Source organism: Arachis hypogaea, chromosome 13 (genome assembly GCF_003086295.3).
Source record: "Arachis hypogaea cultivar Tifrunner chromosome 13, arahy.Tifrunner.gnm2.J5K5, whole genome shotgun sequence".
Taxonomy (NCBI): domain Eukaryota; kingdom Viridiplantae; phylum Streptophyta; class Magnoliopsida; order Fabales; family Fabaceae; genus Arachis; species Arachis hypogaea.
In genome coordinates, this window is record NC_092048.1 from 11,299,082 (window position 1) to 11,321,349 (window position 22,268).

The window sequence follows — 22,268 nt, forward strand, 5'->3', positions numbered from 1 at the left end:
CCTTTAATTTCAAGGATATATATATATATATATATATATATGTATATATGTATGTATGTATGAACTTGTTCAATGAAGATGAAGTCTGAACGAAATCTTTCATACAGCCTAAATTCCTAATCCATGCCACAATTTTGTTCTTTATCCTAATTTTAATCTATGTAAAAGACTCACATACATATTCAATCAGTGCATAGAGTGTATTCATTACAGAGAAAAAAAAAACAAAAAAATAAAAAGAGAAATTCACCTATTTGTTTTTTCTCATTCTATGTATACTTAATTACTTATAATATGTATTGAAGTAAGCATCTTAACCTATACATTTTTTTTTCTATGTATGTGTTATAAGATCTCAATTTTTTTTAATCATGTTCATTATTTAATATTATATATATATTTAGTTAATTAATTATTGAATAATAAATATTACTCAAAAGAATTGAGATGTTACATCTGCGTCTTTTTTTTATTTTATGTTATTTTCTTGAATAGTTAACATCAAGATATATTGAGAAGAGATTGGGTCCATATAAAACCAGCTATGAGTCAATAAATTTTCCACATTTTGTGTGAAAATATAATCTCTTATACACATATTTGCATTATTTTATTAATAATTAAGAGTGAAAATACCACTATTAATGATCGATTTGAAGAAAAAAATGGTACCTACACAGCCACCATAAGATTGAACTTTCAACATTAGCATACCCCGCATAATAGGGAAGATGTAACGTCTAAATTCTAATGTGTTAACGTGTCTTTATATGCGACTATTCGACCTAGTACATATAAATGCAAAGGATGCATGTCAATTTAATTTGTTGACTACATAGCTAAGTGAACAAAAATTAGTGACGTTTGAATTTGATTGCTTACACATTGTGGCTAGTTTTAGTGGGTTGGAACATTTCAATTCCTTCGTGTTAGGCTGAATGACACAATGAACTACACTAATGGATGTGTCATATATTATTAGAATAATGTTAAGGAAAAAATAATACAAATTTATCTTATTTAATTTAATATTCATAATTTTATATATAAAATAAGAAAATAAATATATTAAAAAAGCAAAAAAAAAAAAACTCTCTTTAATTCCTAATAAATTATGTGTTCCAAACATTTTCGTATTATTATTGCTTCCTACTTATTAAAGTCATCGGTACTATACGGAACTATAGAATAAATTTGTATATATCAATTCAAAGTGAGACATAAATTTAATTAGCATATAGTTTCCATGGAGTGATTGACGGGGCACTAAAATTAAAGTCTTTGGCATCTACTTATATCCAAATCAATTCATGCCAACCCTTTGCCACCACCTTAGCCCTATATATAGAGGTACGAATTTTGGAGCAAAAGAGACATATCGGGAGTGTTGAGTTTGGTTTATAATTTTCATACAATACAATTAATAGTGTTGAGAAATTTCAAGAAGCATGGCTATCCTATTGCTGCTTGTTGGAGTATTGTTCTCCACTTTAGTACACTTCACAGGTCTGAAATAATTGTATTATTTGTATTTTTTCCCTGGTTTTAGACGTTAAATTAACTCTTTTTTTTGTTCTATTAATGGTAGAAGAAAATAAACAACTATAGGTTAGGTTTTCAGAAAAAAATTACAAAAAATATAGTTTATATATTTTAATTATACATTTATTATTGGCTGTTAATGAATGCACAGAAATTAAATAAACACTCTAATATTGCGCTTTTTTTTCTATGCATATAAAAAATTAGGTGAATGCTACCCAACCACTTCTAAAATAACATGTAAGTTACTATTCATTATGTGTCATATTGTAATTGGTCTTTATCTTAACCATGGTTGGAGCGCCAACGTCATCGCCATCTACTGCCCTCCCACACAACTTCTCTTTCCAGTGTAGCCAGCACCTCTTTTTGCCATAGATCACTTCTTACCCACATAATTAATGGTTAATTTGGTTATTAATTTTTTTTATTAAAAAAATATATTTTTATTTAATTACGTGATGAAACATATATTTATATGTAAAATATAATATAATAAAATAAATCTATTCAAAATATTTAAAAGTATAATTAAAATCATGAACATACAAATATAATAATAAAATTTGTACTCCAAACAAATAAACATATTTTTTTATCATACATATATTATTTAAAAAATAAATATATTATTAAAATTAATAACAGAAATTTAAAATGATAAAATTTAACTTTTTTACCGTATTTTTTATAGTATTTTTATTTTTTTAATTTTTAATTTATTAGTACTTTATTATTTAATTAATAATTAAACAAATTATTTTTATGAAAATTTTTTTATTATATTAGAGAAGAGACCAATATAGCAGTTTAAAAAATAAATTATATAAATATTTAAGAGATATATATGAAATACATACCTAAAATAAATAAAACAGACAAAATAGGAGTACTCTTGAGAATTATTTTTATCTGTTTTATTTATTTTAGGCATGTATTTCATATTTATCTCTTAAATATCTATCTATATAATTTACTTTTGTATTTAAAAATTTTAATATTATCTATTTTTTATTTAAAAATTATTTTTATATTATTTTTTAAACTGTTATATTGGTCTCTTCTTTAAAATAATACAAAAAATAATTTCTCATGAAGATAATTTATTTAATCATTAATTAAATAATAAAGTACGAATAAATTAAAAATTAAAAGAATAAAAATACTATAAAAAATACTTGTAAGAAAGTTAGATTTTATCATTTTAAACTTGTGTTATTAATTTTAACAATTTATTTTTTTTAAAATAATTTATGTACGATAAAAAATATGTTTTTTCTGATTTTAATTATACTTTTAAGTACTCTAAATAGAGTTATTATATTATATTTTACATATGAATATATGTTCTATCATGTAATTAAATAAAGATTTGTTTTAATAAAAAAATTTAATAACCAAACTAAACATTACTTTCATATTTATCTCTTAAATATTTATACAATTTATTTTTTAAACTGTTATATTGGTCTCTTCTCTAATATAATACAAAAAATAAAATTTCATAAAAATAATTTGTTTAATTATTAATTAAATAATAAAGTACTAATAAATTAAAAATTAAAAAAATAAAAATACTATAAAAAATACGGTAAAAAAGTTGAATTTTATCATTTTAAATTTCTGTTATTAATTTTAATAATATATTTATTTTTTTAAATAATATATGTATGATAAAAAAATATGTTTATTTGTTTGGAGTACAAATTTTATTATTATATTTGTATGTTCATAATTTTAATTATACTTTTAAATACTTTGAATAGATTTATTTTATTATATTATATTTTACATATAAATATATGTTCCATCACGTAATTAAATAAAAATATATTTTTTAATAAAAAAATTTAATAACCAAATTAACAATTAATTATGTGGGTAAGAAGTGATCCATGGCAAAAAAGAGGCGCTGGCTATACTGAGAAGAGAGGTTGTGTAGGAGGGCAGTAGATGGCGATGACATTGGCGCCCCAACTATGGTTAAGATAATGACCAATTACAATGTGATACATAATAAATGGTAACTTACATGTTATTTTAGAGGGGTTGTGTAGCATTCACAAAAAAATTAACAACTAAATTAATTACTATGTATTTATATATAAATATATATTATTTAATTTATTTTTAATGTATAAATATATTGTAACTGATGATTTAATAACTAATTTTTAGTGTATATATATCATAATTGATTATCGTGATTTGGGTGTGCTTCAACACTTAATAATTAATAATATACGACACAACAGGTGCACAATCTGTGGGTGTATGCTATGGTGGAAATGGAAACAACTTACCAAGCAAGCAAGATGTGATAAATCTATACAAATCAAACAGAATAAGCAAAATACGGTTATATTATCCAGATGAAGGAGCCCTTCAAGCCCTAAGAGGATCAAACATAGAAGTGATAATTGGTGTCCCCAATGACCAACTCCAATCCCTCACAAATGCAAACGCAGCCAATAATTGGGTCAACAAATACATCAAACCCTACTCCTCAGCCGTTAAGTTCAAGTACATCGCAGTAGGCAACGAAGTTCACCCAGGTAATAACCTTAGAATGTTAAGTCAATTCTAAATTATAAAGTTTCACGTTAGTTAAGTTTAAGAGTTATGCTACATGTACACTAAAATCAGTCACCAAAGTCAGCCACCAGTATAAAATACATGCTGGAATATATAAATACATATTAAAAATAAATTAAATCATACATATATTTATATACAAATACATTGGTGACTGATTTTAGTGACTGATTTTAGTGTACAAATAGTATTTTTGTAAATTTAAATAGCATAAACTTTTTTTTTAACAAGTAATGCTAACTAATCAATTTCTTTCAGTTAACATTAGTCATTTTTTCTAAATTATTTCATTTATCTAAAATTTTAGATGTTAAATGATAAATTTTTTAACTCTAAACCCTAAATATTAAAGTTAGCTAATATATATTGACTATCTAAATGTTAGTTTTTTTTATACCATTTATAGATTCACTACATTAATATGTTGGTCAAGATGTAATAGATTCTTGTTTTTAGTTGAATAAAATTGCTCCTAACTTAAAGTTCTAACTATTTCAGCAAGAGAAATGATGAAGTTTGAATTTGAATCCCATGATGAAGTGAAAAAAACTTTACATTAGTTAAGTTTGGACGTTGGATGACTAAATAATTTATATATATATATATAAATCTAAAAAAAATAATATTTTAATATTTTTGGTGAATGTTGAAACCATTTATGCAACAGGTGATGGTGCAGCAGGATCTGTTCTACCAGCAATACAAAACATCCAAAGAGCAATTTCTTCAGCCAATTTACAAAAACAAATCAAGGTATCCACAGCAATAGACACAACCCTTTTGGGAAACTCATACCCACCAAAAGATGGTGTTTTCAGTAACAATGCACTTTCATACATAAGACCCATCATTAACTTTCTATCAAGCAATGGTGCACCACTTCTTGCAAACATTTACCCATACTTTGCATATGTTAATAACCAACAAAGCATTGGTCTTGACTATGCATTATTCACAAAGAAAAATCCAAATGAAGTTGGATACAAAAGCTTATTTGATGCACTTTTGGATTCTCTCTATGCTGCTCTTGAAAAAGTGAATGCACCTAATTTGAAGATTGTTGTGTCTGAGAGTGGTTGGCCATCACAAGGAGGTGTTGCAGCTAGTGATCAAAATGCAGGAACTTATTATAAGAATTTGATTAATCATGCTAAGGGTGGGACCCCAAAGAGGCCTAATGGACCCATTGAGACTTATTTGTTTGCTATGTTTGATGAGAATCAGAAGCAAGGTGCTGAAATTGAGAGGCACTTTGGATTATTCAGACCTGATAAATCACCAAAATATGGCCAACTCAATTTCACTTGAAAATATATAGGTTGGGTAATAATTATAATTATAGATACAATAAATGGTACCTTGATGCACCTAATAAGGTTTTAGGCCAATAATAATGTGAATGGTGCCGCTTGTGATTACTCTGCAAATGTATGCTTGTCTCTACAAATAAAATTGAATAATATTTTAAATAAATCCAAGGAAAAATTAGCAAAAAATTTGTCTTTAATAACAAAGTTTAATGATTAAATTAGTCAAAATTTTATTTATTAAACAAATTAGTTTTTGTGTCAAATTTGTTAAAGAATCAGACAAATTAACTTTTATTATTATGTTTGGTTTGGTAAAAAATATTTAAAAATAGGACCATTTATATAAATAAATCAAAATGGTTTTGAATTTACGCAATTACAACTTTCTAAAAGAGGTTACATCTTTGTCCTGTTTTAAATCTATGTAAACTGCTACTTGGTGTAGCGGTTTACAATTTGCACGTAATTCACTACAGGGTAGTGCGGATTACGTTGAAATTCGTGCAATGCAGAAATTGTTACAGGGTGTTGCGGTTTCTGAAGGAACTGGGCCATGCCTAAACTGCTATAGGGTCTAGCGATTTATGAAAAAACAGGGGTTAGCGTAATCCGTTGCACCATGTACCAGGCAGATTATGTATATGTGGATTCTCTATATATACCAGTGGAAGGCAATTGTGAAGAAGTAGAGTATCATTTTTACAAGTGATAGTGATGAGAGTTTCCTAGCTTGTGCATTACTCTGAAAAAATTCAAAAAAAAAAAAGTAAAAAGGCACAATGTTAAGTTTACTAATAGAGAATTACTGAGTGTCTTTATCTTGTCATCGAATACCTTGTCAAAGCTAAAAATCAGTATATTGTAAAAGTTTGGGGTGTGTGGGATCAAGGGGTAAAGAAGTTATTTTACAATATCCCTATTGCTATTGTGTCAACTAGTGTGAAGTATGGTACATTTGTGATAGAGTCCAATGAAAATATGCAGGTTTTGTTTCTTTGTCAGCAAAGTTTTTCGGAAGCGAGAATACACAAGTTGTATGCCAAGTTGGAAGATGGTGTCGACAGTTTTAGGACATCAGCTCCAAATTCTCAATCGACTTCGTTAGGGGGTGCTTCTACTTTGATGCCTGTGGTTGTACCTGCTTGTCCGTTGGTTGAACCTCCATCTATTGCAGTTGGGATGGCTAGTTCACCTCGTCTAATTCCTGATTTTGCAGGTGAGGGCGAATTGGATCTAGGTGAAAATGCGATGTAAGAGAAGATTAGGATGAAGAACCTATTGACATACTTGGGGGTAGTGATAAAGATATTCGAAGCAATCCACTTACACATCATGACCCATCAAGATTCGACTCATAGCAGCAACATCCTTCACATTTCTCAACCTTAAACTTGGAAGCCATCGGCCAACAGTCAGACGTAGATCCTACCTTTGGGGGTCAAGGATTGCATGATAGAATCGCTCCTATAAAATTTTAGATTGGCCAATATTTTCAGAGTAAAGAAGAAGCCGTGTTGAGTGTAAAGAATTATAGCATCCGCCGTGAAGTTGAGTACAGAGTAGTAGAGTCAAATCATCTTAGGTACCATGGGAGATGCAAGGAGTTCGATAAAGGTTGCACGTGGTTGATTCGCATCACACTTCGGTAATAAATGGTACCTGAGAAGTTAGAAGGTACAACGGACCTCACACTTGTTTGGCTATATCGATTTCAAGCAATCACTGGCAGCTTGATTATCATGTCATTTGTGCGAGGATTTTTCCGTTCGTTTGAGCCGATGATTCAGTTACAATAAAGGTATTGCAACAAACCACAGAAGTAATCTATAGATTCAAACCTACTTATAAGAAGGTTTGGCTGGTAAAGCAGAAGGCAATAGCACAGATCTATGGAGATTGGGAAAAGTCTTATGGTGAGTTTAGATTAATAACTTGAAACAAACAAATGATACACTTAGTGCATTAAACGATACCTGGATGCTAATGAAAAAGTAAAATTGTCAAACCTATGCGGCCTCAGTTGAAGAAGACCAGCCAAATTGGTGACATTTCTGTTGGCTACTCGACACATGCATTTATACAACCATGCCAATGCAGCTGAACTCTAGCTATAACTGTCCATCTTATCAAGCTTTGCGACAAATGGCAACCACCGAATGTAAATCCGATTCGCACTCTTGTCACCAAACAGGTGGGTGAATAGCAGCATCGTGATGTACGCACGTGTGTATATGCGAACAGTATCATCACTTGCATCGGCTGGTAGAACCCGAAACTTTTCATGGAACCATGTGAAATGGACTGTCATTGGCTTGACTTTAGTCGGCGGTGGCAACTCACTGAATAACTCCTAAAACCACTCCCAAGCTGGTCTGCCATCCTCCATAAAGTACTCGAAATCAATGAAGCACCCATTAATGACCTTCCCATTCACGGGCAACCCTAGCAGATACGCCACATCCTTCAGGATTTCCTTCAGATTCATAAGACAAAATGGAATTGTCTCTCGAATTTTCAGCAGTTGCAGTTTCTGGTTCAGTTTGACCAGAATTTCCTTTTTCATTATTTTGAGTGGTTTCATCTTCCTTTTGAGCTTGATTTCCTGCATCACAATCTTCCAAAATGCTTTGTACCAAGTTAGTATCACAGAATGTAACATGTATAGACTCTTCAATAATTCTAGCATCTTGATGATAAACCCTATATGCTTTACTAGTTGTGGAATATCCTACAAACAAACACTCATAAGCCTTTGGATCAAATTTTTCCAAATTTTCTTTGTTATTTAAAACAAAACATTTGCATCCAAAGATGTGCAAGTAATCTAAGTTTGGTGGGTAGCCTTTCCAAAGTTCATAAGGGGTTTTCTTCAAAAATTTCCTTATGATTGTTCTATTTAAAATGTGGCAAGCTGTGTTAACTGCTTCAGCCCAAAGGAATTTTGGAACATTACTCTCACAAAGCATAGCTCTTGTCATCTCTTGTATGCTTCTATTTCTTCTTTCCACAACACCATTTTGTTGTGGTGTTCTTGGACAAGAGAAGTTGTGAGATATTCCAAATTCCTCACAAAAGGATTCAAACAAATTATTTTCAAATTCAGTTCCATGATAGCTTCGTATAAAAGAGATTTTCAAATCCTTTTCATTTTGAATTTTCTTGCAAAAAGGTTCAAAGGCCGAAAAGGCTTCGTTTTTGTGTGCAAGAAATAAAACCCAACCAAACCTAGTGTAGTCATCCACAATTACTAAACTATAATGTTTACCACCTAGGCTTTGAGTTCTTGTTGGACCAAATAAATCAATGTGTAGCAACTCAAGTGGTCTTTTAGTAGAGATGTCTTCCTTTGGTTTAAAAGAACTTTTTGTTTGTTTTCCCATTTGGCAAGCATCACAAGTGATGTCTTTGTCAAACTTTATCAAAGGAAGACCTCTTACTAATTCTTTCTTTACAAGTTTGTTTATTTGAAACATACTTGCATGGCCCAATCTCTTGTGCCATAACCACTTTTCAGATTCTTTAGAGTGAAGACAAGCTACATTTTGATCTTTTAGTTCATCAAGAGTAAGTCAATACATATTATTGAAGCGCTTGGCAACAAACATCACTTCATTTGTCTTTTCATTAACAACACATCATTCAAGCTTTTTGAAAACAACTAAATATCCTAAATCACACAGCTGACTTATGCTCAAAAGATTGTGCTTTAAATCACATACCAAAAGTACATCATCAATGAAAGTAGATTGCTCATTACCTACTTTTCCAACAGCAATGATTTTACCTTTACCATCATCTCCAAAGGTCACAAAACCTCCATCATACTTATTTAGTTTGATGAAGTAGGTTGACCTTCCAGTCATGTGCCTTGAACATCCACTATCCATGTACCACATGTCCTTTTTGCTCTTGGATGCTAAGCAAATCTGCATGATGAGTTTCAAGTAGCCTTAGGTATCCAAATTAATTTGGATCCTTTGAAGTTAATCCATCTTGGTTGCCCAAGTGCATTGAAATCGCAAACAACATTGTAGACTTTGTTTCCTACAACTCTCTTTTCAATGAAGCATTGTGCATATGAGTGACCAAATTTCTTACAATTAACACAATGATTTTCTCGTGCGTGTTGCTGAAACTGATGTGAGTTATATTGCTTGAAATGATTAAAGTTTTGAAATTTTCTGGTTTTTGGAGGAGATGCATTTCTCTTAACAAACTGATTTTTATTAAAGTTATTCCTCTTTGCAAAAGCATTTTCACCAGAATTTTTTTTAACATTTTTACCTTTCGAATATGAGATTTTGTTGTAAAATGGTGGTTTCTTGAAAACAGCCTCATTTTTCGAAACATAACCCAAACCTGGCCGGTTTGAACTCGGTTCAGTTTTTGGTGAAGGGCCAGTTTCACTTGTGTATACTTCATCAAATTTTTCTTCAAGTGTTGGAGCATTTTCAATACCAGATTTGTTTGGTATGGTTTTGGTATTTGATGAAGAAGCCACAAACTTTATAGAGGAAATATTAGAAAATGCATCTTCCTTGACTATGTAGCCTAAACCAGATTTTTTAAACAATGGTCTTTGACTTGCAAGTAATTTGTCCAAGTTACTAGAACCTTGAGCAAATTTTGCTAAGTCACCATTCAGCCTTTTAATCATATCATTTAATTTTTTATTTTCAGCAATTAACTCATGTGAAGGATCCACAATGTGCTTTCCTTTTAATTTTTCAAGTTCAGATTTTAGAAATCTGTTTTCTTCAATGATGTCCAAAGCACATTCAGTTTCCTTCACTTTTTCTTTTAAAAATTCATTTTCAGCTCTTAATATATCTCTTTCAGATCTACATTTATTGTATTTATCAAGCAGTTTTGATGTGTTTAAAGTGAGATCATCAATAATAACATGCAAATCCTCAATGGTCAAATCATAATAGTTTACCTCATCAAGATTATTGTTTCCAGCTATGAAGCAGTCTTTGTCATCTCCTTCTGATTCTTCTTCTTCATTTGAGTCATTCTCAATATCCTCCCAAGCTGCCATGAGTACTCTCTTCCTTTCCCTCTTGCCTTTGTCCTCCTTTTTGAGCTTTGGACAGTTTGACTTGAAGTGTCCAGCCTCCTTGCAATGATGGCATGTCACCTTGCTCAAGTCCATCTTTTGCTCCTTTGAACTTGAACCCTTGTATTTGCCCTTGCTTTTCATCATCCTTCTAAATCTCCTAGCAAAAAACAAAAGCTCGTCATCTGAAATACCATCACTAGACTCACTCTCTTTTGGTTCTATTTGTGACTTGAGGGCTATTCCCTTTTTCTTTGAGTCTGTGTTTGTGTGTGTGGCTTCATAGGCAAGGAGTTTTCCTCTCAGCTCATCATAGGTTATGGGACTTATGTTGTTACTCTCGGTTAGGACAGTGGCAGTGTTTTTCCACTCTTTTGTGAGGCTTCTGAGGAGTTTTTTCACCAAGATTTGTTCTGCATAGTTTGTACCCATAGCATCAAGGTTATTGATTATGATTGAGAATCTCTCAAATGCTTCATCAATGCTTTCTCCATCCTTCATGCTAAACATCTCATACTCTTTTCGCAGCATATCAATCCTCGTTTCTTTGACTTGTTTAGTGCCTTCATGTGTAACCTGGAGTTTTTCCCAGATTTCTTTGGCTGTCTTGCATCTAGACACCTTCCGATACTCTTCAAAGCTGATAGCACAGTGAAGAAGGTTGATTGCTTTAGCGTTCAGCTCTATCTTCTTCTTGTCATCTTCATTCCATTCAGCTTCTTCTTTCGGAGTCACCACTCCATCAGCACTTGTTTTTGTTGGGATCTTGGGACCACTCACAACGATCTTCCATAAGTTGTAGTCAATGGATTGGATGAAGATCCTTATCCTTTCTTTCCAGTAGGAATAGTTCTTTCCGTTAAAGAAAGGTGGCCGGTTGTTTGACTGGCCTTCAGTGAGGGTGTAGGCAACTGTGGTTGTGCCCAGATTGTTCGCCATTGGATCTTTGCTCCAAGCGGTTAAGCTTGATTCTTGAGACCTTAGCTCCTGATACCAATTGAAGGTTGTGGTAGGCTTAGAGAAGGGGGGTTGAATCTATGCCTTCCTTTTCGTTGCTGTTATTACCCTTTTAAAACAAATTTGCAATTTTGATTCTGTTTGAACTCAGCAGCGGAAATTTATGAGACAATTTATTTTTGTCTCATGAATATCAGAAAACAGAACACAGCAGAGAAAGAAAAGCTAACACCAGCATGTATCCTGGTTCGGTTGCCTTGTGCTATGCAACCTACATCCAGTCTCCTCCACAACTATGGAAGAATTTCACTATAGTTAACAATATTACATACACCAATAACACAGGATTGACCCAATTCTTTCACACTCAAGTTCTAACCTAACTTGACATTGGCTATGCTAATACCTAACTATTCACTCTTAGTACTAACCCAACTAAGAAAGGGATACCTCCCAGGTACAAGATGCAAGACATAAACACACCTAAAGAAATCAGAAAATAACTCTAGGCTTTTTTCTCAAGTGTTTCACTCAGCCTTTTTCCACTCATGGCTTTTACTTGAGTTTTCTCACAATGCCTTTTCACTCAAGAAATTATAGAAAGATAAACATTGAAAAGTAAATTACAATCTGTAAAACATGAAGGAGATTGACTTCATCAACAGCCTTTGTGCTATGCGAAAAACCAGATTAGCAAGCCTCTGATTTAGTTCTTCATACTGGCGGAATGCACCTTTGATTAGGAAGCACTGTCCAGTTAGATGAACTTCTTCAAAGTGCTATCTCTCAGAACAAAACCTCTACTCACTGGTTTTCTCTCCTTGCTTTCTGAATGAACAGCTAGCTTCTTTTATCTCCTTGCATGTTGCTTGGTTCTTCTTCCAAGGTCAACACCTTTAGCCTTGAGCTTCACCAACCCACTGTCTCACTTTTTCCCATTAAACCTCACAATGGAAACTTTGCTTCTGACTTCTTCAACTTGACCGAAAGCCATATAAGAGTAACCGAAATTTTCTTCCAATGGTCAACCAAATCTGAACCATAGAGATGCAACTTGGTCCCCAATAATCTCTTGTGACAGTGAATTTGTAGCAGTGAAGAACAGAGATCAACTTTCCCTTGAATGCTATTTTCGAATAGAGCAGAGAGTTGGGAAGAAGGGATGAAGATCTGATGCATGCAAGATGAGATGGATTACCTTTAACCTAAGCTTGATTTGGATTAGATTTTCTGCTTTAGCTTCTGTGCTTCAAGCTTAGATTTTCTCTTTCTTGCTTCTTTGGTTACTAGCTTATGGAGGAAGCTTTTTCTCTTTCTCTTTCTTACTTTTCTGAAGTCTTGATGTGACTTGATTAGAGAGGAGAGGAACGTTGCTTTGGTTGGAGCAAGATGGAGGGAATTGAAATCAATTCGGGCTTAGATCAGGTATTGGTATGCTTGGCCCGATTTAATTTCTTTGGCTTCTTTCTTTGCTTTTTGCTTGAGCTCTTTATTTTGCTTTCAGCCAAATACTCTTTGCTGATTGCTTTTTATTCCATTTGGGCTATTAACATTTGGCCTGCAACAATAAACAATTAGTTAATAAGTAAATATAATTAATCAACACTAATTATTTATTTTGCTCAAAAATAATGTTTGTCATCACTAATTAATTTAGTTAATTTCTTAACTCAACAACCCCTTTCAAAAAGTATAAAGGTCGTTTGGTAGCAAAGGGATACCACCAAATTGAGGGAGTGAATCATTCACCCTACTACTATTTGAGTTATATTTTCTATTGCAATTTTTAAAGGATAGATTTTGCGTCAGTTTGATTTCAATAATGCATTTTTTAATGAAAACTTGCTTGAAAATGTTTATATGTCATAACCACAGGTTTTATTTTTTCAGATTCTTCTCTTGTATGTAAATTAGACAAGGCCATCTATGACTTAAAATAAACACCTCGTGCTTGATTTAATAAATTACACACTACTCCACAATTTTAATTTTCATAACACTAAATCAGATTCATCCTTATTATATTTGTTAGATTTACTGCTCATTCTGCTATATCTTTATTAGCTTATGTAGATGATATAGTAATTACAGGAGACAATAATGATGAAATACAAACTTTTATCCATCAATTGAATTTCTTATTCTGTTTAGAGGATTTGGGAACTTTACATCATTTTCTGAGATTAGAATTTAATTTTCTATCTAATGGAGGGTGATCTTCATATCTCACAAGCTAAGTACATTAATGATTTGTTATCTAACACTCTGAATTTTTAAAAATTAAATTGTTAATTATTTATGAATAATTATTATATTATATTAAGATTTTATTTTTTAAAAAATTATTTTTAACAAAAATAATTAAATAAAATTTTAAAATTTTTGAAATATAATTTAATTATAACTTATTTTATTAGTTTAAATTACTTATTAAAAACTAGTTTGATAGACAAATTTTAAATTGATTATTATTATTATTATTATTATTATTATTATTATTATTATTATTATTATTATTATTATCTTAGTTTAATCCGTATTTGGCGAAGGCCATAAACAAACCAAAGACATCTAAAACCTCGTAAGTGTAACTTTTTTCCCTAAATCATGATGATTAGTACCTCAGCCTTGCATGCTTCATTTTGGCTAAGGCAAGAAAGAAAGAACCAGAGACACAACTAGAAAATAGATTAATACAGACAGATTTACAGATAGATTTAGTCTTTATTACAGACGGATTTTTGGTTACAGACAAAATTATCGATAGATTTTGTCCCTCTGTAAAAGCTCCGTCGAAAATTATTTACCGACGGATTTTTTTCCATCGGAAAATTACCGACGGATTTTTTCTCTGTAAATTCTCCATCCATTTCCCAAAGGCGACGAACTATCCGACGGATTTTTCGTCTGTAATTACAGAGGATTTTTCGTCTATAATTATAGACGGATTTTCCGTCTGTAATTATAGACGGATTTTCAGACGAATTTTCCGTCTGTAATTTGAACTTTGGAAAATCATCTCACATTTTGATTACAGACAGAAAATCCGTCTGTAAATCCGTCGGTAAGGTAAAATAGAATTTTTTTTAAAATTTTTCTATTGCAAAATAAATACTTTAGATTTGTTTTTTAAATTTACTCCATCAAACACACTGTAAATTGAAAAAAAGAAAGCCAAAAATCACATAGATAAACATAATATTCATTACATGATACCTATAAAATTGGATGTTATTTTTCAACACCATTATTCAATATCTCACTATCTCGATAAAAAAATACCCCAAAATTTCTTTTAAACTACAACAGAGAAGGGCAGGACTTTCAGCCTAAATTATAAAACTATTTCCTCATGCTCTCTTTAAAGTTTAAACTCTCCAATCTAATCTGAGTTACATGATTCTTCACTCCATGGTAGACTCTTATGTGGCTGAAACTTGAAAGTATTTGTTCATCTAGTTCTTCTTCTTTGATTTGTTTGCATTGGACTGAGCATATGCAGTTCCCTGGTGTCAAAAAATAGGACGTGGACAGATTTCAGAAGCCTAGCAATGTTTTATAGGATTAAAAAAAGTGAAGGAGGATAACAAAAACACAACTTTAAAACAGAACTGCAAGAGAGAGAGTTACTTGCATGCTCTTGAAGCACATTTAATTTGTTCTACAGGAACACTCACATTTAAGAGAGATGCTTGCATGCTTGCATGCTCTTCAATCATGGTCATGCACATAATGCATAAAAACAAACATGCATACAAGTTATTTGTCAGATTGAGTGAGATCCAATTCTTAGGGAATGAGAGCAAATAAACCAAAAGATCACAGAGAGAGTAAAATACTAAAATACAATCTCTATCAAGCTTATCATCAAAACCATGCTAACAGAACAACCATGCATATGAACAAAACCAAATAAATGTAGCATTCATTTAGTGGCATAACATTTTGTCAACGTTTCACGAGATTCACCAAATTCCAGGAGAACTAGTTGTAATGATGCAACTGTAAGGATGGGTCTTTCCTAAACTGGAAAAGTGAAGGAAACATACAGAGAAAGAGATCTAGTTACTATAATTTAGAGTGTGAAGCAATGAAACCTCCAACCTTACCTGTTGTATAGCATAAGCATAGGTAAACACAGATTGCATGAAAAGAAGTTCTACAAGTGACAGAACAAAAAAAAAACTATTATATATTTATATGCACATCATTTCAAACATGATACATTGAATATTTCAAACTAAAACAAACTGCTTTCCTGAGTAAAATATATATAGTTACAGTCTCGAAGATTAGCTTCTCAAAGAACATTATTCTGAAAAGGCTATTTATATGCAGAACCAATAGCCTCTAAGATGGCTTAATGTACATTTCGTGAAGGTTAGATCCAAGAACAAAATGATAAAAGACTTACCCACAAGAGACAACACTATTAAAAAGCAAGCTCCCAGTTGAACTGCCCTGCGGCTTCCCATTTTAGTCACAGCAATTGTGTGGACATTTTCAGTTATAGTTGTCGACCCAGTTCCAGTTCCCCAGAGACCAGCCAAGACACTTGTAAGACCTTCCAAACCAATTCCTCAGAACTCCAGGAGTTGGAGGTCTGGATGCCACCAGTAAAGAAGAGGCATGGTATGATCCAACCTACAAAGTTTAAAGAAGAGGCATGGTATGATCCAACCTTTGATGGTTTTACATGGTTTAATAATAACTAACAACTTCAAGCTAGGAAAAATTCTACCAATCACAAATGCAAAACATGAGAAAACTTACACCCAATTTCATAAGCAATCCAAGAGGAAAAGTACCTAAATCTTGTGAATTGGGAAAAGGAAGCACAGAAAACAAGTTCCGCTCTTTTCCATCTCTCTCAGAAAATTCATCAAACACATGGCAAGCATAACAATACTGAAGCGAGACAATCTCTCAAGCATGTTCCTCCAACAACAATAACAACACAATTAACAGGGAAATTGAAATTGCTTCTATTGGTGGTAAAATTTATCAAAACCTTCAGAAATTTTAAGTGAAAGATAGTGAGGTTTTAATCTTAGCAAGTAACCTCAAACAAGCAAGTAACTCTAACAAGCAAGTAACCTCAAACAAGAAAAGCTTGTACCTTCCTTCTCATCAATTTTTGTTCAGTCAACTGTCAAACAAGAACACATTCAAATAATTAGAATAAAGCAACAAAATTTGGAGAGAAGAATGTTAGAGAGAAGAAAACTTAACTCAAAAGGTAGGAAAATTTGGAGCCACCTTCAAGCATTGCTATCCCACGTTGTACATCTTGCGATCATTTTGAGTGAACAAGAGCCCACGATAATTACAGGAGACACTCCTGCAAGAACTCATCGGATTGCTTCCCAGCCTCAGCAACCTCCCTCTCACATCCCTGCACAAAAACTCGAGTTATAAAAAGCAGCAAAGGAACAATAAAAAGACAAGGAGGTTTTAATTGTTATCAACAATTTCTTTTGTGAATGAAACATATCATGCTCTAAGCTATAGCTTTAACTGATTACACAATGATCCCTCACAACAGGGAATTGTTTCATAGAAGCTGCAATTCCTCCTCCTTAACTAAAATAACAAAAGATATGTGATTGAATTATATGTGATTTAGAATTGTGACATGACATCATTAGAGAAAATAATGTGACTTAAATTTATTGTATAAAGAGTTAGTATCAATTTTTGTATATATATCAATTTTTGAAAATAGTCACATGAATTTGCAAAGTAACAAGATCTTAAGAAACAAAGTAACAAATAGATGGAGTGTGTGACCTGAAGGAATCGGAGGGGAAAGTCTCCCCTGGTCTTGGGTTCCGAAAGGTTTTCAAGTTCCCTGAAATTGGTGAGGAAAGCCACCCTTCCATCTCTGGTGGAGCCCAACCATGTGCCACTGCCGAGCTCAAAATCCAAAAATTTTCACTCAAAATCAGAACCTATCTTGATCAAAAGCAGAGCATGGCAGAAATGATTAAAAAATCCAGTTCCATCAAGTCCATCAAGTCCATAATAAATTGGAACTTGGAGGCTTTATGGTAACCAATATATCTGCAAAATAAATTAAAAAAAAAAAGCAACCCAGCTACTAGAAAACATATAATTCAAAATTTAGACAATATATGAATGATGAACAAAATGGCAAAGTCATTGTTTTATTGTTTTCACAGATCACAGATATTTAAAACCAATCATGACACTTGATATACATCAATCTCACCTTAGAACGAGTAAACAATAAAGAGATGCTAAAAGTGTGTGCCATTGCCTCAAAATTTGCAGGGCTATTTTCTACAGAGGTTGCTTGAACCCAGATGGAAGAAAGCAACAGACTCACTTGGTGACTGCTCAATCTAAGAGAACCTAAATCCTGAAAAGAATAACCCCATGGTTAGGAACAACCAAGGGTCTCCATTGTTGGACAATAAAAAATAAATGACCAAACCAACTGATAGATGTATGTTATAAAATTGAATCCAAGAGGAATCAATAAAATTTAAATATGATCGACACGAACTCCATCATATCATATGCTCCCACTATGGCACTATTAAGATAATACAATTAATACCGATAAGTAGAAAATGTCATACCTCTTTTCCATCAGTTAGTGCACGAGTAAAGCTATAACCACGATATGGATGAACATCATTTTTATCCCCAGTAACTCTTGCAACCGTGTTTCCTTCTAGCAGTTTTCCATTTAAGTGTTCTACTTCAGAGAAACTATCATGCTGAATGTGGAAGCTATTACTCTGTACCTTCATAGCCATCTTTGTTTTCTGGTCCAACTAAGGAGAAACCATTGAAGGCATAAGCACCATAGAGAAGACATTATGTGCTCCAATTTGAGTTTCACATCCGGATGAGCCATGGCCACAAGCAATTGATAGAACAAGGCATCAGGGAAAGCTTGGAATAAGTCCAGAAAAACACCCTATGTCTTTAGATAAATGAATAAAGCTGAATAGGTAGAAATGTTATTTCCAGTCTATGTAGGAATGCTTGCCTTCTTCTGATATGACACATTAGGGACATAACTGATTAATTTTGCGGTTTGATAGACAGCAGAAATTGTTGTTCTGGCTAGGAGGGTAGAAATAGAAATATTCTCTAAAACCACAGCCATCAAATCAAGAATGTGTCCTACATCCCCAACCTGTTCTACAAAGCACACTACTTCAGGAATTACATTAAATCAAACTATTGGCAGTTCATTATTTTAACAATCAGGTTCTAAGCATGAGATCTGAAAAGAAAATAAAGTCACTATCACCTTCACAGTTTGAAGAAAGTCACTAAGGAATAATTCCTGTGTTGCCTTGGACTGGTGACTGCAGGCCAAGATTTCCATCATATGCTTGACAGCCACATCATATATCCCAAGTGAAGCATACCACCTATAACAATGAAAAGTAAGAAAGTTTAAAGAATTTAGATGCATATGTTCTACATTATTAAACAACCAGAATATGCTATTACTGAAGCAAGTCAAACTTACTGTCCTATATGAAAATGAACATGATCATTGATGTAGCTCCAAGTAGAAGGATCACTATCACACTACAGCAAGAAGCAGCAGCAAAAGAAAAAAGATAATGCAGTGAAAGGAAACACCAAAAATTGAAAAACCATGAGGAAAAAAGTTTCAACAACAAATTTTAAATAAAAATAATTACTAAAATCAGAAAAAAACAAATCTAACTAAACCTAATCTAATCAAAACCTAAAAATCCACTAATCAGAAAACAAATCTAACTAAATTAATTACTAAAATCAAACTAACTAAACAAAATTAATTGAACTTAACAGAAATTAAAAGAATTTTGAAACTAAAACCTGGAAGCATTGACTGGAGGAGATGATGGCTGCGGCGCTGAGAAGATATGCGAGCCAGAATTGAGTGGGGATAAAAGGAGAGAGAGAGGCGCGGCGGTGGTGGGGACAGACGCTGCTACAGGTGGCGCCGGCGTGCTGGAGCTCACCTGAGACGAAGAGAACAGGAGCTTGAGCTTGATTTGTTCTGCGAACGAGAAAGAACGAGAGAGACAGGGGCTGTGTTCTACTGAACAAGGTAGCTGCGGTGGTTAGGGTGGCGGCGGTGGCGCTGTGAGTGAGGAAAGAAGAAGAAGCAGCTCGTGTGACGGAGAAGCTCGTTGAAGGAGAGAGGAACAATTGGTTTGTTCTGTGATTGTGTGTGTGTGTGTGTGTGAAAGGGGTTTGATAAAGAGGGGGTGAATTTAGGTTTAAATTAAAATTTTCTGACGGAAAATTTTAAATTACAGACAGATTTTTCTGTCTGTAATAATTTAATAAAACGCAGCGTTTTTGCCTATTTAATTACAGACGGATTTTTCGTCTGTAACCATTTCTTATGGGAAAAAATTAATTTTTTCGACAGAAGTATCGACGGATTTTTTTTTCTGTCTGTAATTTATGCTAATTCATTTTTTTTTGTTTTTCGACAAAAAATCTCTCTGAAATTCCGTCTGTATTTCCGTGGGATAAAATTCGTCAGAAATATCCATCTGTAATAACTATTTTTCTAGTAGTGAGAAAGAAGAGAGAAACCGTAAAAACCTCTGAGCTTTTGACTTCGATTTCTTGTAATTCGTAATTCCAATAAAAAATTTAATTCGATAAAAGTGTTTGTATCCTTCTTCTCTATATATTGACATTGCTTTTGTCCGATAAAAATTAATAGTGATATAGCTCCTCTTCCTTTTGAGTTCACCTAATTGAAATTTTAGGAGATACAAATAATTACTGACGTTTTTCTCTTCGACAGTTCGGTCAGAAAGATTTTTCAAAGTTTTCATTGATTTTGTTTTTGTACGGAAGTAGGATTTTGGTAATTTTATAATAATTAAATGTGAATGTTTATTTGGTTGATTATTGTTTGAGTTTGAATGAGTTTATGTTGAATTATTGTTGTTGCTTGTGATTTGTTGGTTTGGCTATGAGGAACAGCTCAGCTGTAGTTGTTTTAATAATTTTGAGACTATTGTGATGTGTTATTTTGAAGAAATTGACGAGATTTGATGATCGAGAGATTAAATTAAAAGTTGTGAAAAATCGGTAACTGAAGAGCTCGAAAAACGGATTTAAAATCAAGTATATATTTTGAAAGATCACAAGAAAAGATTTTAGTTTTGAAAGAGTATTTCTCACTAGCACAAATATTATTTTTGAATATGAAAATGTAGTTTGATAAAAGATCGGGGTTAAAAGATAGTAATTATATAGGCTTTGGGGGTATTTTGAGTACAAAGTAAAAGTTTTGGAGTAAACCGCATATTTTGTAAGAGTTCAGGGTTATTTTTAGAGATATGAAACTAATTAGTAACTTTGCTAAATATGAAATTAAAATTAGTAATTTTATAAAATGTTGGGTTAAAAAGTAAAATATTTAAAAGCTTAAAGTTGGAATATAATTCCTAAAAGTTTAAAGAATAGAACGTTAATAAGTAAGTTTTGATATAAAAATAATAATGTTAATACTCCTTTATTATTAATACTGAGTAAAGTATCGTTTTTGTCCCAAATGTTTGGGGTAAATTCCAAAGTTGTCCCTAACGTTTCAATCGTCCTATTTAAGTCCCTAACGTTTCAAAACTGACTCAATGTTGTCCTGCCGTTAGGGATCTGTTAACAGAATTGACGGCGGGACAAAATTGAGACGATTTTGAAACGTTAGGGACTTAAATAGGATGAAAATGTTGGGGACAAAAATAATACATAAAAATAAATTTTAATTTTATCCTTCAATAATATCAATTTTTTTACTATACATAGTATTTAATTTTTTTCATCACATCTAAGTAAATTACACTTAATCATATTACTTTCATTTTAAATAAGTTATTTTTTTTATAATTTTACTCTTAAAGATTTTTAGTTATCATAAAATATTTATAGAATGACTAGTATATAAACTTGCAGAAAAGAAATATATATATATATATATATATATATATATAATAAAATATAAATTATACTTTTTGTCTCTAATGTATCAAAATTCTTTAAAATTATAAAAAAATAAATTTATTTAAAATGAAAGTAATGTGATTAAGTGTAATTTATTTAGATGTAATTAAAAAATAATTGAGTACTATGTACAGTAAAAAATTAATGTTATTGAAAGATAAAATTAAATTAAAATTTATTTTTATGTATCGTTTTTGTCCCTAATGTTTTCGTCCTATTTAAGTCTCTAACGTTTCAAAATCGTCTCAATTTTGTCCCGCCGTCAATTCTGTTAATTAACGGATCCCTAACGGCAGGACAATATTGAGTCAATTTTGAAACGTTAGGGACTTAAATAGGACGATTGAAACGTTAGGGACAACTTTGGGACTTACCCCAAATGTTGGGGACAAAAACGATACTTTACTCTATTAATACTAGTATTACTTGTATCAATATAATATATTAGTATTTTATTTAAAAAATATTATTTTATTTATGATATACAAAAAGGGTAAGCAGAGAATTGTGCTAAAAGTTTTAGAAAGATAAATCTAAATTAAGAATCTTTGATTCTCTTTCCATAAGACACGTAGAGAAAGGCGAGGGAATAATATGAAGATAATTTATATTATGGAATGATAAGAAAGAAAAGAAAGAAAGAAAGAACGAAAAAAATGAGATAAGTAGAGATATGGTGGTGAGTCTACCGAGATTTGCTTTCCAGAGATGCATCGGTCAATCCAGGGGATGGTCGCACCTGTAAGACAGAGGTTGCTTACAGAGATTATGTTTGCATACATCGGCTCAAGAGAGTCGCACCT

General features: G+C 32.0%; 2 protein-coding genes across 26 annotated transcripts; one reads left to right on the forward strand and one right to left on the reverse strand.

Moving 5' to 3' along the window:
- The first annotated feature begins 1,346 nt into the window (after window positions 1–1,346).
- LOC112737181 (glucan endo-1,3-beta-glucosidase) lies at window positions 1,347–5,610 on the forward strand. Its single transcript, XM_025786952.3, has 3 exons — window positions 1,347–1,506; window positions 3,798–4,097; window positions 4,805–5,610. The coding sequence occupies exons 1-3, from the start codon at window positions 1,449–1,451 to the stop codon at window positions 5,443–5,445; spliced, it is 999 nt and encodes a 332-aa protein (XP_025642737.1). The 5' UTR covers window positions 1,347–1,448; the 3' UTR covers window positions 5,446–5,610.
- A 9,012-nt stretch (window positions 5,611–14,622) lies between these two features.
- LOC112737182 (uncharacterized) lies at window positions 14,623–19,693 on the reverse strand. Of its 25 annotated transcripts, none has more exons than XM_072211199.1 (12): window positions 19,315–19,693; window positions 18,977–19,038; window positions 18,752–18,875; window positions 18,069–18,634; window positions 17,696–17,845; window positions 17,254–17,414; window positions 16,696–16,858; window positions 16,583–16,612; window positions 16,272–16,401; window positions 15,878–16,107; window positions 15,141–15,172; window positions 14,623–14,969 (listed from the first exon to the last, which is right to left on the reverse strand). In XM_072211199.1, the coding sequence occupies exons 4-7, from the start codon at window positions 18,246–18,248 to the stop codon at window positions 16,735–16,737; spliced, it is 615 nt and encodes a 204-aa protein (XP_072067300.1). In that variant the 5' UTR covers window positions 18,249–18,634; window positions 18,752–18,875; window positions 18,977–19,038; window positions 19,315–19,693; the 3' UTR covers window positions 14,623–14,969; window positions 15,141–15,172; window positions 15,878–16,107; window positions 16,272–16,401; window positions 16,583–16,612; window positions 16,696–16,734. The 25 variants fall into 25 exon arrangements, with proteins under 25 accessions (XP_072067300.1, XP_072067301.1, XP_072067306.1 ...); XM_072211200.1 differs by having other exon boundaries at window positions 15,094–15,172; XM_072211205.1 differs by lacking the exon at window positions 16,272–16,401 and having other exon boundaries at window positions 15,094–15,172; window positions 16,723–16,858.
- Window positions 19,694–22,268: the final 2,575 nt, after the last annotated feature.